This window comes from Dicentrarchus labrax, unplaced genomic scaffold (assembly GCF_905237075.1).
Source record: "Dicentrarchus labrax unplaced genomic scaffold, dlabrax2021, whole genome shotgun sequence".
NCBI classification, from domain to species: Eukaryota; Metazoa; Chordata; class Actinopteri; family Moronidae; genus Dicentrarchus; species Dicentrarchus labrax.
In genome coordinates, this window is record NW_026136706.1 from 15428135 (window position 1) to 15442804 (window position 14670).

At 39.8% G+C, this 14670-nt stretch overlaps 1 protein-coding gene across 1 annotated transcript; it reads right to left on the reverse strand.

The window, feature by feature from the left end:
• Positions 1-123: 123 nt before the first annotated feature.
• Positions 124-13998, reverse strand: tlk1a (tousled-like kinase 1a). The gene is made up of 22 exons (XM_051403449.1): positions 13885-13998; positions 9294-9415; positions 9130-9201; positions 8146-8184; positions 7167-7242; positions 7023-7066; positions 6719-6814; positions 6540-6626; positions 6323-6415; positions 5997-6107; positions 5764-5900; positions 4243-4431; positions 3953-4019; positions 3314-3411; positions 3000-3081; positions 2804-2895; positions 2505-2594; positions 2223-2392; positions 1910-2045; positions 1474-1585; positions 1283-1390; positions 124-1175 (listed from the first exon to the last, which is right to left on the reverse strand). Exons 1-22 carry the CDS (start codon positions 13958-13960, stop codon positions 1005-1007), a joined length of 2268 nt encoding a protein of 755 aa, XP_051259409.1. The 5' UTR covers positions 13961-13998; the 3' UTR covers positions 124-1004.
• Positions 13999-14670: the final 672 nt, after the last annotated feature.

Sequence of the window (14670 nt, forward strand, 5' to 3'; positions counted from 1 at the left end):
ACACATGCTTGGCAGATTGCATTGCTGAAATTTAAGGCGTGTATTATCAGATGATAAGCATGGATGTTCACTGAATGAACAGGCCGAGATATATCTTACAGTACCATTCACTGGGAGAGAAAAAATGTTTCCTGGTATTTATTATTCACTCTTTGCAGAACTGTACAATCTGTACCCGAAGTGGAACATACAGCCCTTGAAAAAGTAAGAGCAACAAAGCAGCAAAACACTCCAAGAGACTAGTTTTACATGGGGAAATTTTAACTTTTTACACGTTACTGCTGCAGTTCAAAATTTGAAAATTCACCTGTACAGAATATACAGTCTCCAATTTATCTGTTAATTAATATTCCTGCATAGGATTTTATACATTGTCATTTTTCTACATTTGGTTACTTTGTGCATTAAAACGTAAGTACGCTGCCCCCAACCTACATGTCACTAGATGCCACTTGTATGCTACACATTACATTCTCATGGCTAAGTAACTCAAATTAAAGCCTAACATTTGTGAAAAACAAAACATTTAGCCAAATCAATAGTGAAATCTTTGTAGTTCTATAAAACGATGACTGTCCTCTCCTCACAGTAAATTAACTTCTAGCAGCTGAATCATTTGCACCCTGGCAGGACCATGTTATTTAATCTAAACGGCGGGCTGCCAAGTCTCCCTTCGGCCCTTTAAGGCTTTATCCATCTGCAACATCTGAACAAACTGTCCACTCACATTTTCTTCAAGGTAAGTTGTCAGTTTCAGTGCTTTTGTCAGACCCTAAAAAGATCCTTTTAAAAACATAACTTCACTGTCCCTCCATTCATCAAGCCCTGGTAAACAAGTAGAAGCCTGTCACAGGTGAGGAGGCCAGGTGAGCTCTCCCCACCGGTGTCCTGCTCTTCCTGTTGCTGGCTGTTCCTTCTCCCACAAGCCCGAAGCTCTGCAGGTGGGGAGCAACTTGGTCAGTTTGCCAGTTTTTTTTTCTTTTTGTTGTCACAGTACAAGGCTGTCAGTATGAGATGATACTGGAGGAGGCAAGTCCCGAGCTAGCAGGACTCATCTGCAGATTTCCAGAGGAGCTTGACCTCCGCATGTGAGGGAGTAGGTAGGGGTCGCTTCCCATCTGGTGAACGTCGATGCGGTCCTCCTTCCTGTATGCCAGACAACGCCTTATGAAGGCCTGGAGGGGGGAAGAGATGGTATAAAAACATTCATTAGTGTTTAAGATATATTTTCTTTGATAATACAAAACCTAGCTGTGTCCCTTTTGTATGCAAGCTCGCCCACCTTTGCTTCATTACTGGCAACCGGCTTCACAGGGAACTGAACATCGGTAGCTTTCAATATGGTGTTCTCCTGCAGGATGTCTTGTTGTGACTGATTGTGGCCAAAAGGCTGAAAAAGAAGGAGCAGTGCTTAATCATCATACAATTAATATACAGAAAAATAAACATTAGAATCGATATTGCCCTCCTCACCTTCCTTCCGTACAGACACTGAAAAAAGATAATGCCCACAGACCACACGTCCACCTTATTGGAGATCTTTGGAGGTTCTTTACCAACCACAAAACATTCAGGTGGCAAGTACCTGGCCAGAACATGTATAAAAAAAAAACATTGATTAGTGTCTCGAGTCAATGTGCTTAGTTACCAAAGTACTGTAATAAAGTACAATTTCAAGGTACTTTAGTTAAGAATTTCTATTTCATGCTACTTTGTACTTATATTGTACTTTTTACTCCACTACATTTAACAACAAACATAACCAGTAATTTTACTTCAGATACTTGTTGATTAAACTTGCATCTTTACTGCATCGCTACTTAAGTGAATGAACACCTCTTCCACCACTGTCTGTGTCCTTATACTGTACAGTATGTGATGTATGTATACACGGGGCATTTCTCCTCACCAATACGTCCCTGCACCCTGGGATGTCAGGTCCATCCCATCTACGCCGTAGTTGTCGTCATCCATGATTTTGGATAAACCAAAGTCAGTGATTTTGATTTCCCCACAGGCTGTGCCGTCCACCAACAAGATATTGCCTTAAAATCAAAGTAGAATATATCAGCACTAGAGAAGAAATGGCTTACCATCACTTGGGTGCTTCAGCCCACAAGATAACCGACACTTTACTGGCACAATCTGATTTAATGTAGAATAACGGATATTTTCTTGAATTGATGTGCTGAGTCGTCGGTTGTCTAGAAGGTTGTGTTTACCTGGCTTAAGGTCGTAATGAATGATGGGGGGTTTGATTTCATTCAGGTATTTTAGTGCGTTCACAATCTGCATAACTATCGACCGTGCCTCCTTCTCAGACATTAGCTTATGCTGTTTCAAGTAGAAATCCAAGTCGTTGCCTTCGCAGTACTCCATGACAGTGCAAAACCTAATGGATGGGGGAAAAAAAGACTTACTAAGAATAATGACACACATCTAAAAAGAAACCAACTGAAAAGTCCTGGAAATGCTTGAACGAGGATTTCTTCAAGTGCACTAACGTGTCTGTGTCCAGTGAAAAGTAGTCGTAAAGTTTCACGATTCGGGGGTGGTCCAGCTCCTTGTGTATTCTGTACTCTCGACAAGCGTGCCTGTATAGAGGAAGGGATAATTATGCTTTTATTAGCAACCAAGGCATGAAAGTACAGGTGCTGTATTCTGCACTGACAGTCGAGCATTGGGCTTATGGAGAGGAATAACAATACACTGAAAGCAAAGGGCATCAGAACAGCCTGTACGTCACAACATTTGAAACCCTAATTATAGTATACAGCAGGTATTTCCACATGAGCCAACATACTTGTGGTAGTTCTCCTTTTTCTCTTCTCTCCAGTTCTTGTTAAGTTGGTGGATTTTCACAGCAGCATATCGTTGCTCAATCAAGTCAAAGGCCTGCACAGAATATGCACAAAAAGTTGGCTTATACTTGAAAAACAAAACATGGTAACAGTATTATATTTCGTTTTGTAACACAAGATCAGCATTTAATGACTTACCTTGTAAACTTCACTAAAGCCCCCTCTTCCTAGAAGGTGTAGGAGCAGATATCGTTCATTCAACGTTGGGTGGTCTTTAAATCTGTGAATGGAAAAAAAAAAAATCACAATCAAAATTACAGATATAGACTTATGTGTGAATGAAAAATTCTCCAGCATTAGCTTTACATGACCAATGTGGGAAAAGACGAGAAAACTTCATCCAGTAGGTGGTTACTTAATATCACCACTATATACTGAGGATAGTGGCCTTGTGTGCACACCATGTTCCAATGCCAATGCAGTAACTGTCAAAGAAATTGATTCAGACTCACTGTGAGCTGTCTTCATTATTTATTCTCTTCAGCTCCCGAATGTGAAGGTTGCGCACTCTCTCCAGACGCTCCAGCTCCGCCTGGATCTCAGCTTCTTCCTATAAATGATTCAAATGCACAAACACACAAACACACACAAGGAACTTCAGAGCTCTGACTACAAGGAGGAGAGCTCATCAAAACCCACTTGTACACAGCTGACTAGTTCTGTATTAAATATTAACGGTTGACTTGGTACAGAGTCTGTCAGGGGCTGCCTGTGATGCTTATTCATCGGGAAAACAATGAATACATCGACAAACTACAGGCTCACTTCATCCTTGGGGTGATTCATACAAAAGGGAACAGTGGTTCAGCTCAGGAAATAGAGAATCAGTCTGAATATGTTCGGTGGTGGTTATGTATTATCCGCATACAGAAGACAAAGATTTGCTACATTTAATAATTTACTGAGTCCAATTAGGGTGTGACTTCTAAACTGTGTAAAAGCGCCCTTGATTCTTCTTATTTCACATTGGGCCCTGGATTGAGTTACTTATAAAATATATTAAAACACATAAAAAAAAAAGACAAATCCCCCACCGAACAAATGAAAAAATGTTTTCATAAAATGTTGCTTGGGTTAAGCATTGGACTTACCTTCTTGAGATGTCCAAGTCGCAGTTTGAAGATTTCTTCCTGTTCATGGTATTCTGCTAGTGTCAGCCTTTCCAGGATGAGAGAGATATGGAAGAAAAACATTTGCTTTTGTCAACAGAATCTCTGTGTTTACTTAAATTAGTACATTCAGTTGTTCTCTAACTGTGCATACAGTCCTTAAACTTGCTTTGCAACAGCTGAGTAGGCAAAAAAGTAAAACAGATTTTTATACACTGCCTTTGATGGGGAATGGCTGCTTTGTTATGACATACAAAAGAAACTATACTTACAGCTGAGGTAGGCTGGGTTTTAGAAAGGGATCACTTTCTGCTCCGTTCACTGCCTTGGTTTTGCGTTGCTTTGGCTCAGAGTTTGTGGTTGGTGCTTGGGAGTTGCTGGATGATGGAGGTTTCCTCTTGGCTAGAAGTTTTCTCTGCCTCTCGATGTCTTCTCGCTGTTGATTTATCGACTCTTGCTGTCTGCAGATGGAGAGCATTATTCTTTGTTAGATGAGATTACCATTTCCATATCTGTGTTCCACAACAACATCTTATCAAAGCACTTAATTTAGCACCATGTTAGAGATGATCAACAAATATGAAAGCTGTAGTGGGGTGATGGTTTGGCACTCCACCCAATTACTCTACAGTCCGGTTCACAAGCAGAGACTTCGAAACGCTAAACTATTATAGCCTACGCATCAAGTCTCAGGTAGGGCTGCAGCTAATGATTATTTTAGAAATCAAGTATTCTGGCAATAGAGCAATAGTAAATATACAGATTAGAAAATAAGACATGTCTCTTAAAATGAAAAACTAATTGGTTTCCTCTAGGATTTTATCAGCAGTGGGCGGTAAGGCTTCTCTGGACACGCTCACTGTGGAGTATTTTAAGTGGGGTATTTGTATTTGTTTTGTTTAAGGAAACAATCTAATCCTTCTTCAACTTCTGTAGGATACTCACAGCTCTTTAAAGCAGCCAGAGTCTTTCCCGGTGTGTGAGGGGTAGTTATGTTACTTTACTCAGCCATAAAGTGTGTATATAAGCTTATGTTTCAGGATCAGTGAGTTGTGTTTGCTGCCAAATAAATAAGAAATCCCTGTTTATGTATCGTTACTACAGCGCCTTCTTGCACTCTCAGAGTTAGTGCAGACTGTGAACAGCTAGTAAACAGCAACGAATTAGGTTAAAGAATTACAAATATTAAGAATTATATTTAAGAATTAAAACTAAAAAGAAGTAAGGTTCTGCAACCGGCGAAGGCAGAAGCTGCACGTGATCAGAGGATTGATCAGGTTTCCCTTGTGTTTTTTTCTGCAGAAAAACAATGGCAGTTGCTAAATAGCTAACTTACCCGTTCACAGTGAAGCACTTAGGTAGGGGAAAGTGGGGCCCGTGTTTGGTCTGTTCAAGAGTAGCTTATCTGAATTCATTCAGCAGTGGAGCTGAGATAATCTCAAAGTTCAAGGTAATTTATTTGCCATTGTATAACACAAGGATACACAATGAAATTAGAGTTTGAATTCCTTCATGCTACACACATAGACCATAACCGTAGGGACGAGTAGGAATTACAAATGTGGACGCGAAAGCTGGGAGACGGATAGGCTGCTATTCATTGTAAATGGGAACTGCTGTTGCCCACTGAGCTACTGTAGCACTACAGGGGGACAGCACCACTGAGAAAAGCTCAACTTTATCCAAATGTCCTAAATAAATGTTTAAAAATATGAATTACAAAAAAAAAGTAAAACAAAGAAGGAAATAACATTATGAATAAGATACGGACAATATCACTTAAAGCCTCTTACTTCACAAGATTTTGGAAGGCATAGCCGTCAGTCCACTGTTCTGTGAATGAGGCTCCATGTCTCACTGTAGTGAAATGGCCTAATCGAAGTCTATCCTGCATGCTTTTCTCCCGACAGGCCTGCTTCTCCTGGGTGCTCTGAAGAACAATACATAACACAGATTTGCATGTGGGTTTGCCAACTCGTGTAAATACTGAGTGTGCATAAAAGGTTAATACAAACAATAAATTTACCTTTTCTATGAGCAACTTCTTGCTCATGGTGATGCATTTATTCAAGCGTTCCTTGTACTTTTCAAGTAATTTTTGTTGTTCATCTATCTGTCTCCTGAGATCACAGTTTGCCTATGAAGCAGGAAAAAAACTTTAATCAGCAGCTACACAAATTATATTATTCTCCCAAACCCCCAATTATTTAAAATCCTAAAAGGCTGTTTATATGGTTGACAGACGATACAAGGTCTGTTCTATTACCAAACATTATTCAATTTGTTTAGCACAAAAAGTAAAATCACAGACCAGTCAAGCCAAGGTAGTTAACAGTAAGATCTTCTCCTTACCCTTAGCAAATCATCTATTCTCCCCTCCTTCTTCTCAAGGTCTAGATTCTTAGTGCTTTCAAGGGCAGCCAATTTCAACACTGTAAGATCAGTCTGGAGTGGAAAATGACAAAAGAAGATTTTTAAAAACTTTTAGCAGCAATGTCAAACGCATTTAAGAGCAATTACGAAGAGGTGGTGGCATCTGGACTTCGCACAGTGGTCATAGTCTCCTCACCTGAACAAATTTGACTGCTAGTTGCTTTGGATGTGTCATGTGGTCCCCAAAAGACAGACTAGTAGGAGATGAGCTATTTTGTCTAACCTGCAAGAGAAGGGAGAGCACGTCTTTTATAATAGGGCAACACCAAATGGAGCCGCATAAATGAAAAAAATAAAAATGATGGTGTGACTTACGGCTGTGCCCTGAGCGGAGTGGGAATGTGAGTTCTGGGGTGAACGGATCACTGGTGGGAGACCCCTCACTGGACTGGACCCATTTCCTCCCTGGAACTGAGAGGTTAAGAGAGGAGAAGTGAAATCACTGCCTAACATTTGATAACAGCAAACCCAGCAGTGGCTCTATTTCTTTCACAGTGCTGTTATTTTAGAGACAGGAAATGGATTATCCCTCAGATGTTGAAAGAATAATTACAACACATTATTCGCTCAACACTTCCTTTCAATATATGAAACATCTGACACCAAATTGAAAACTTACATCAAAATAATCACTTATTTTGGGTCCTCGCACAATTGATTTCCCTGTTAAGAAAAGAGATGGAAAAGTGTGTTATTGAAATATTTCAAGAAAATACAGCAAGTAAGAGCCGGAATATAACCAGTTTAACACAAAGACGCTCACCTTGGCTGCTCTCTGATTGGATCTCAGGTTTCCTTTTTCTGCCTCTGGTTGTTTCCGACTGTTTCTTCTCTGGGGTCTGAAAAAGAAATTTGATTTAGTAATGTGTTACTGCACAAAAACACTCTGGTTGTGTCAAGCTACTTGTGGGGATAGTCTAAACAAGTCCAAATGTTTATATTTTTTTTACCAACTTGACAATAAACTGAAGCTGCATTAGGCACATTTATTTATACCAACACTGAGTGACTCAAATGACTCACTGTAATGCAAAAATACAGCTGAAAACCATGACAGACTTCAGCCATAACAATAACAGTTTTAATTCTATTTTGACTTGTGTGCCTGCTCTCACTGCAGTTTTTCAGCTTTCTATCTAGTCTATTAGATCTACACTTAGAAAGATAAATCTTATTTACACACAAAAAAGGAATAAATAAATGTAAATACAATTAAAGTTGTATTCAATCTCCATTAAAACAATGTCACTCTATTAAGGCTCGTGTATGCTCACCGGTCCTGACATGTAGCGCGACAATGTGACGTCACGTGAGTGCCAGAGCTGAACAGAGGTGTCGCAACTGAGGAAAAGCTACCGACTTTGCTATTTCTAGGCACTAGAAGAAGAAAAGCAAGAATTTTTTTTCCCCCGCCCAAATCAAAGGATCGTACAGATTGTCCATCTTCATGTTTCCGCTTTGGCGCGCTCAGCTAGAAGAAAAAAAAAAGACTGGTGCACGACCTCGCACGACCGGGCCTAAATCCTGGCGCGCTGGCGAGATCTACGTCATTTTGACGTCACGTTGTCACGCGACAGGTCGGGAACGGCGAGTGTATAAGAGCCTTTAGTTTGACATCCCTCAATCTAGAGGGATCACTACAAATTGCGGTCTTGACTTATGTTAACCACAGTGGTGGAAAATACAAATAACAATCCCTTTCAGGATAATTATTCATTTTAAGATTTCCATCATGTACCTACCGAATAAGCAGGAGAGCTGCCTCTTTTCACGTCTGACCCCTGTTAAGTAAGAAATACAAGAGTTTAGGAAAACATAAAAAGAGTAGCAAAATCTGTGTGACGAGCAGATTCTGTTTACAAGATAGTTGAAGGTCTTTTAGTACATCAGAATTTCATTGCAAATAGAATAAAGAGTGAAATGATGCACAATGCTATATTGTCCTCATAACCCTAATTTATCACAAGAACTATTATTTCACATACTTTATGACACCCAAATCAATAACTTTGTGCAGTCAAGGCATTTGTCAATAATAGCCGGTCTGATCTGAGTTGTCCTTTGTGAATCATAAGGAACAATATCATCAGAGAGTTTCCAGTTTTTGTAGAAATAGTCAAGGTTAATTCAAAAAAATATATGTCACTGCAACCTTAGAGGGCATTCAGACAAATAATAGCACTAGTGCAAAACAAGACACGGTCTTGGCCGTAGTGGTGTGAGTGTACTACTGGAGCATACCAGAAGAACATAAAATATGGACATGGAAATCCTGTTTGAAGGCTAATTAAATACCAGGACACAGCATGGTAGCTGGCATCCCACGCTGTACCAATGCAGTGGTCTTACTGAAATTAATGAGGAAGCCTTTGTTGGTCTGAATGTAGTCTTGCACACTACACGATGGGGAGATATAGGTCTGTTAAATTCACAGATGGAGGGTCCCAAAATGTAGCCACATGACCGAGTAGTTGATTTAGGAAATCTAACAAAAATTCTTCATAGTGTCTGAATGATGGTGGTCATGATATCCATTAGTTTTAGTTCTTTTATTACTTTGCAGCGGAGGAAAACTCTGATCTGTCACTCATTAATGAGTCTCAGCTCTTCATCAATAGGCAAGAATGTGAATGAAATATGAATGTTAACATATGGGTATGTATTTATACAACTAATTAACAGACCACCTAGTCTAATGTATATGTTGTGTCAACAGGTTAGTGTACCTCTGACTCTTTGTCACTTAAGGATCCCAGGCTTCCAAAACTGTGATTTGAACATTCATTATTGGTCAAACCCTGAAAAACAAGAAGATAATTTTAGTCTAGACTAAAATGCAGTAGTTTGAACAGTTATGCACAAACAGTGACACTGCTGCAGATTTACTCACTTTGGTTCCCCCACTTGTGCTGCCAGTGCTGCCCCCTGTGCTGCCACTGACCCCGCCCATAAAGCGTGCCTCCAGCAGCTCCTGTCTCCGGGGGTCCAGGCTGTGCAGCTCCTCCATGGTGCCTAGGAAGATTAGCAACAATTCACAGTATGTCTAAGTAATTCAACGGTCAGCTTAATTGAAGCCTTTGGATGCCCGCTCAGGAACGGATGACCGAGTGGAAATGAACTTGAGAGCAGAGTTATGATAAATGTAACCTTTCTGTTACATAAACAAATCTCAAACTCTGACAGAATATAGGCCAAGACCAAATTAATGCTCATTCCCTAATGGCATATCCAAGACAGGTTTCACTCTACAGTAGTGTAGCACAGAGGAGATAGTCCTGGTACTGTTACCATTACCAGATCTACTAATGGCAGTTTAATACTATTACAACAAAAATCCCCAAAATAATTTATTACAACTGAAAACGCGGAGTAGAAGAGAAGTTGTAACGGACATACTGTGCTACAAACACTATAATCCTCCGAATCCAAGAGCAATGTTTCGACTGCTAGGCACTGATGAATACAGTGCTGCTGTGGGACTGTTACGTGAGCTCCCTGGGCTTCAGTGTTGCTGCAGACAGAGAGGTCTGCTCACTAAACCTGTGCTTTAATGAGACAACCATTTTGAATGTGCAAAGGAATCCATTTGAGTGGAGGAAAACATAACAGATTGAGACAGTATTCTTGATCATAAAGTACAGAATCATAGTAGGTAGAAATAGGGCCTGGTTGTGGTCAAACAAAGATTAGTCAAGTGATGAATGTGTACCAAATATAGACAAATACTAACTCTTAAGATCCATTTAAAGCTACACGAACCAATCCACTATGACGGCAGCATTTGGAGTTAGTCTTCACCTCCTAATAGCAACATACCAGTAATACTACTGGCAGGGAGGGGAGGGGGGATCAGTGCATTTAAACAGTGCTCCAGGGAACGGGCACAGAAATGGCTGATAATGAAGCAAAGACAAAAATCTCTTTTAGAATGAGGGAAACAATACTTTTTATTTTTTTAAATTATAAATTAGCTGTTCGGACAACCACGTACTGATTACAACATGTTGATCACGGACTTAACTAATGTACTCAATACCGTAGCTGTTGTAGAAATACTACTGTGTGTGTAATGGCAACTTCCTTGTTGACATATGCAAATAATACCAAGTTTCACATCTCAAAGTACTCTTCAACCATCTTAGATCTGGACTGAACATGGACTTCATTTAGGCCCAGAGTTGTAGTGTCCCACAGATTGTGCTTGATACACACAACAAGCCTTAGCAGAAAAAGCTAAACAAAAGGCCATTCATTATATCCTCAGAAACAAAAACATTGTCTACTACAAAGCCAGGGCCAGCAGACAGGCCTACTTCAGTGTGCAGCTTGAAGCCACTTGAGAAATAACAGGTAAGATACAGCCGACTCACTAAATATATCAACTTGTGACTATTTTCCAGACGAACTCAAAAGAAAGATGATCAAGTAGGTGTCCGAAACAAAAAGCACAAAATGGCTCATATCATTAAATCATATCACCTCCATACAGTCAATGTCATCCGCAAACCCAGCATCAGAATTATACTTCATTGTGTGTGGATGAACAAATGAACCACATACAGACCCAAGAACTATATCCAGTGAGAATTCAAAACAGCAGCAGAGATAAATTAAAGCATCAATCACATTTTTAAATAACCACCATTGTGATTATAGTTTTGGATTAGGATTAGGATATTTTGACAAAATGTCTGACTGACTAACCTGTTGGTCACTCATTTGAAAACAGGCTTGTGATTGATGTAAAACCACATTTATTGATACAGTCATGATTACCAATAAATCTCTGTTTATTATATTAAGTAGTGCACTGAAATGTAATGGAGGTGACAAGTCTAGGAACACAGAAGCAAAGTAAATGTAGGCAACATTCAGTACTTGTGTGACTATAACTTAATTATCAGATGCATATAATATCTAAAGGTAAGAACTATGCACCATAATTAGGATCTGTATGTGATTTACTAAAAGACATTTCCCTGGATTAAGACATGTATTCAACTGTCAACCTAAACTGTTTATCATAACTCTCTTTTCCTATCATCCCCACTATACCATAACCACTTACTACAGAAGCAGTGATCAATTTTCAGGAGTTTGTAAACTAACCTTTGCTGACGCACTTTTTCCTGATAACACCTAAAGATCACATGAACAGTCACTACCACATGCTTAGAGACTCTTCTGTACGTAGAAAAAAAGGTAAATAGGACAAACCTTTCTAAATCATCTGACAGACAACAACAGAGTCATCAGTCTTATACAACCACAGGCTGCCAGTGATTGCTGCATGTGGCATCTGCACCAATTAGAGGGCAAAACAAAAAGGCTGAGCAGGAACGCAATATGTGTGATTGTGCATCTTGTCATTAACTAACAATAAAAAACAGCAGTGCTAAATATTTAGTCCTGTAATTGCCAAGACAAGTTCTCACTTCATTTCCAAGCTATTCAAAAGAACGACAATGTTCACCTCACTACAGTTTTACTGGCATGTATAACTCATATAGTGGATAAATGACTGGCATTCAGTGTTTGCTGTTCATCATAACTTCAACTTAAACACTACAATATTCACCCGCAGCTGTTGTAGGCATTCAACAGACCCTGTCTGGTTTTACCAATAAAAACCATAATCTTTATGTAGAGCTGTAGCTTTAAAAGCTTTCCTACAGCTGCTGTTCAGAACAATGTTGGTTCTTGCGGAGATGGATCCACAACCATATCTCACTTTTCACCCAGTGTTAAACATCATAAACACAAATCAGCTGTTGGGTGTTTCTCAAGGATTTCCCTGTATTTCAGTCATGAAGGCCTCAGTGCATAACTATTATCTATATCCAAGCCCCTGCAGGAACAACTGGTTGAACCCTTACAACTCTTGCTGTGGATGTCATTTTAACTCCATGCTGCTCAGTCAGCAGAGTGACCACCTGTTTATGACAGACACTAGGACATTTTTTGTTTTTGTTTTTTTTCAAAATCTCTGCCTTAAACTTACTTGGATAACTTCCACCTAGTTTTAAGCATTGGCAACTTAAGCAAAAACAAAAACACAGACAACAAGTCTCCCCATTGTTCAGTATTTACAAGTATCACATTGATGTAGGCAGCCAGCACATAATAATGTCAACAAATGCATGAAACATTGATTACACAGAGGAATTAAGAATCTGCCCCCCTCTCAATATCCAGCAAAAGTCCTCCATCATTAATATCCAGTTAAAACTGCTCAGGGGGCAAAGAGACGTGTTGAACATATGAGATAAACACTTTGGGTCACTCCTCACCAGAAATGACCAAATAAGCTCCAGTTATTTAATTGCGTGTATGTTAGCATGCTGCACAGCCCAAAGCAAGCTGTATCCATATGGGGGTCCCTTCATTTTTGTTTGGGGCATCTACCATTACATTAACACTTCAGGCAAGCTCTTTACTCCAAGTTAGTAATACTAAAAAAAAAAAAAGGTCAAACAAGGCTACCTACCATCCAGTGCAGTAGCATCCACAGCAAATGGCTATCTTAAAGACCAACAACTACACTTAATGTTAGATTTATAGCTACTGACATGATTGAAGCCGATCTGAGACCCGTCTGCAGCGTTAAATATGATGATTAACGTCAGTCATTTAGATATTGTGATTATTATTGGGAAGGGAAACACCACAGTCAACACACAAAGGATTGCTAACAGTGCGATGCACACCTAACTTATGCATTGCTTGCCACCAATCCAGTGATATAACCTTAACCACATCACCCCCAAACAATGTGCTTGATTTCTCTGCTTCAATTCAACGTTACTGATCTATTCATTTCATTTTGTATTTTAACATCCATCTCTTAACTTGACTTGTGTCTGCTTGTAACGACAGCATGCTTACAGACGGATGCACCGACCACAGCGGTAACCCTTTATGCTCTCGTAAAGGTTTATCGCCATTATGCACGCATTTGTTCTTAGATTACTACACTGGCCTGAGCACAGAAACCACAGTCCTGTGTCATCGGTGCTACTAGCTAGCCAAACAGGCTCAATTGACTTTGGAGCCGACGCGTTACTGTAACGTTAGCTAGCGACCAGGTTTCACCAGCAAGATTTGCTCGGTCAATTTCACATAATTCCCATTAGTTATGCACAAAATTACCTAAACGGGCAGGTAGAAAACACATATACGTCTTAAAACGTTTAACGGTACCTTCCTGGGCCTTCACCACTGCCGTGGTATGTTGCTGAAAACACAGTCCGTGTTGGGGACGTGGAGAGCTGGGACCAAAGATGGCGTCCCCTCCAAACTTCCACTACTTTGGACACTCATCAAGCTACTTTTCGTGTGTTGGCACCGCAGCGCACACGGTTAATCTTTCACGTAAGAGTGTGAAAATAGCAGACTGGCATCACACAGTTGTTTTAACATGGGAAGAGTGGCTGCCACTGAGTTAAAATGTCTAATTTGTGTCTGTTTTTTAGGGCACAAACCTCTCCACACCTCGGCACTGCGTCCTGGCTCCGGGGCCACCTCTCCGTCTTCAAGTGGTTGCCAATGAAACGTCATGCATCGTGTGCAAAATTCTTATCGCGAGGGTGATACATTTTTTTCTTTACGTCAACAACAACACGAGGGACACACTGGACTGGACTACTTTGAGATTATAGACACGCTGCATGCACGGAGTGTGTATAGACACAGTATGCATACGGGTTGAAGAGTTTTATCAAAGAGCATTATGATGTTTAAATATAAAACTTTTTTTTAATCATCACCATGGGGATAGTTTTGGATTAGTTTTAGGATATTTTTGACAAAATGTCCCACTGACGAACCTGTTGGTCACTCATTTGAAAATAGGCTTGTGATTAATGTAGTTTTCTAAAAAACAAATGTAGTGTGTCTATAATTTAATAATCAGATACCATCTAAAGTTAAGCACTTACTAAAAGACATTTCCCTGGATTAAGACATTAAAGAGTATTCAACTTTTTTCTTATCATCCCCACTATACCATAACCACTTACTACAGGAGCAGTGATCAATTTTCAGGAGTTTGACAATGTAAATTAACCTTTGCTAACACACTTTTCGCTGGTTACACCTTAAGATCACATGAACAGTCACTACAACATGCTTAGAGACTCCTCTGTAAGTAACAGTAAATAGGACCAATCTGTCTAAATCATCTAATAAACAACAAAATAGAGTCATCAGTCATATACAACTACAGGCTGCCAGTGGTTGCTGCTTGTGGCATCTGCACCAATTAGAGG

Bases quoted from the DNA above. Each gene is read 5' to 3' on its own strand.
- tlk1a (XM_051403449.1), bottom strand. From the start codon at position 13,960: ATGACGTTTCATTGGCAACCACTTGAAGACGGAGAGGTGGCCCCGGAG. The intron at 7,243-8,145 runs GTAGGTACATGA...TTTCTTTTTCAG, and splicing joins GCAGCTCTCCTGCTTATTCG to ACCCCAGAGAAGAAACAGTC. The intron at 4,432-5,763 runs GTAAGAGGCTTT...CTCCATCTGCAG, and splicing joins GCCTTCCAAAATCTTGTGAA to ACAGCAAGAGTCGATAAATC.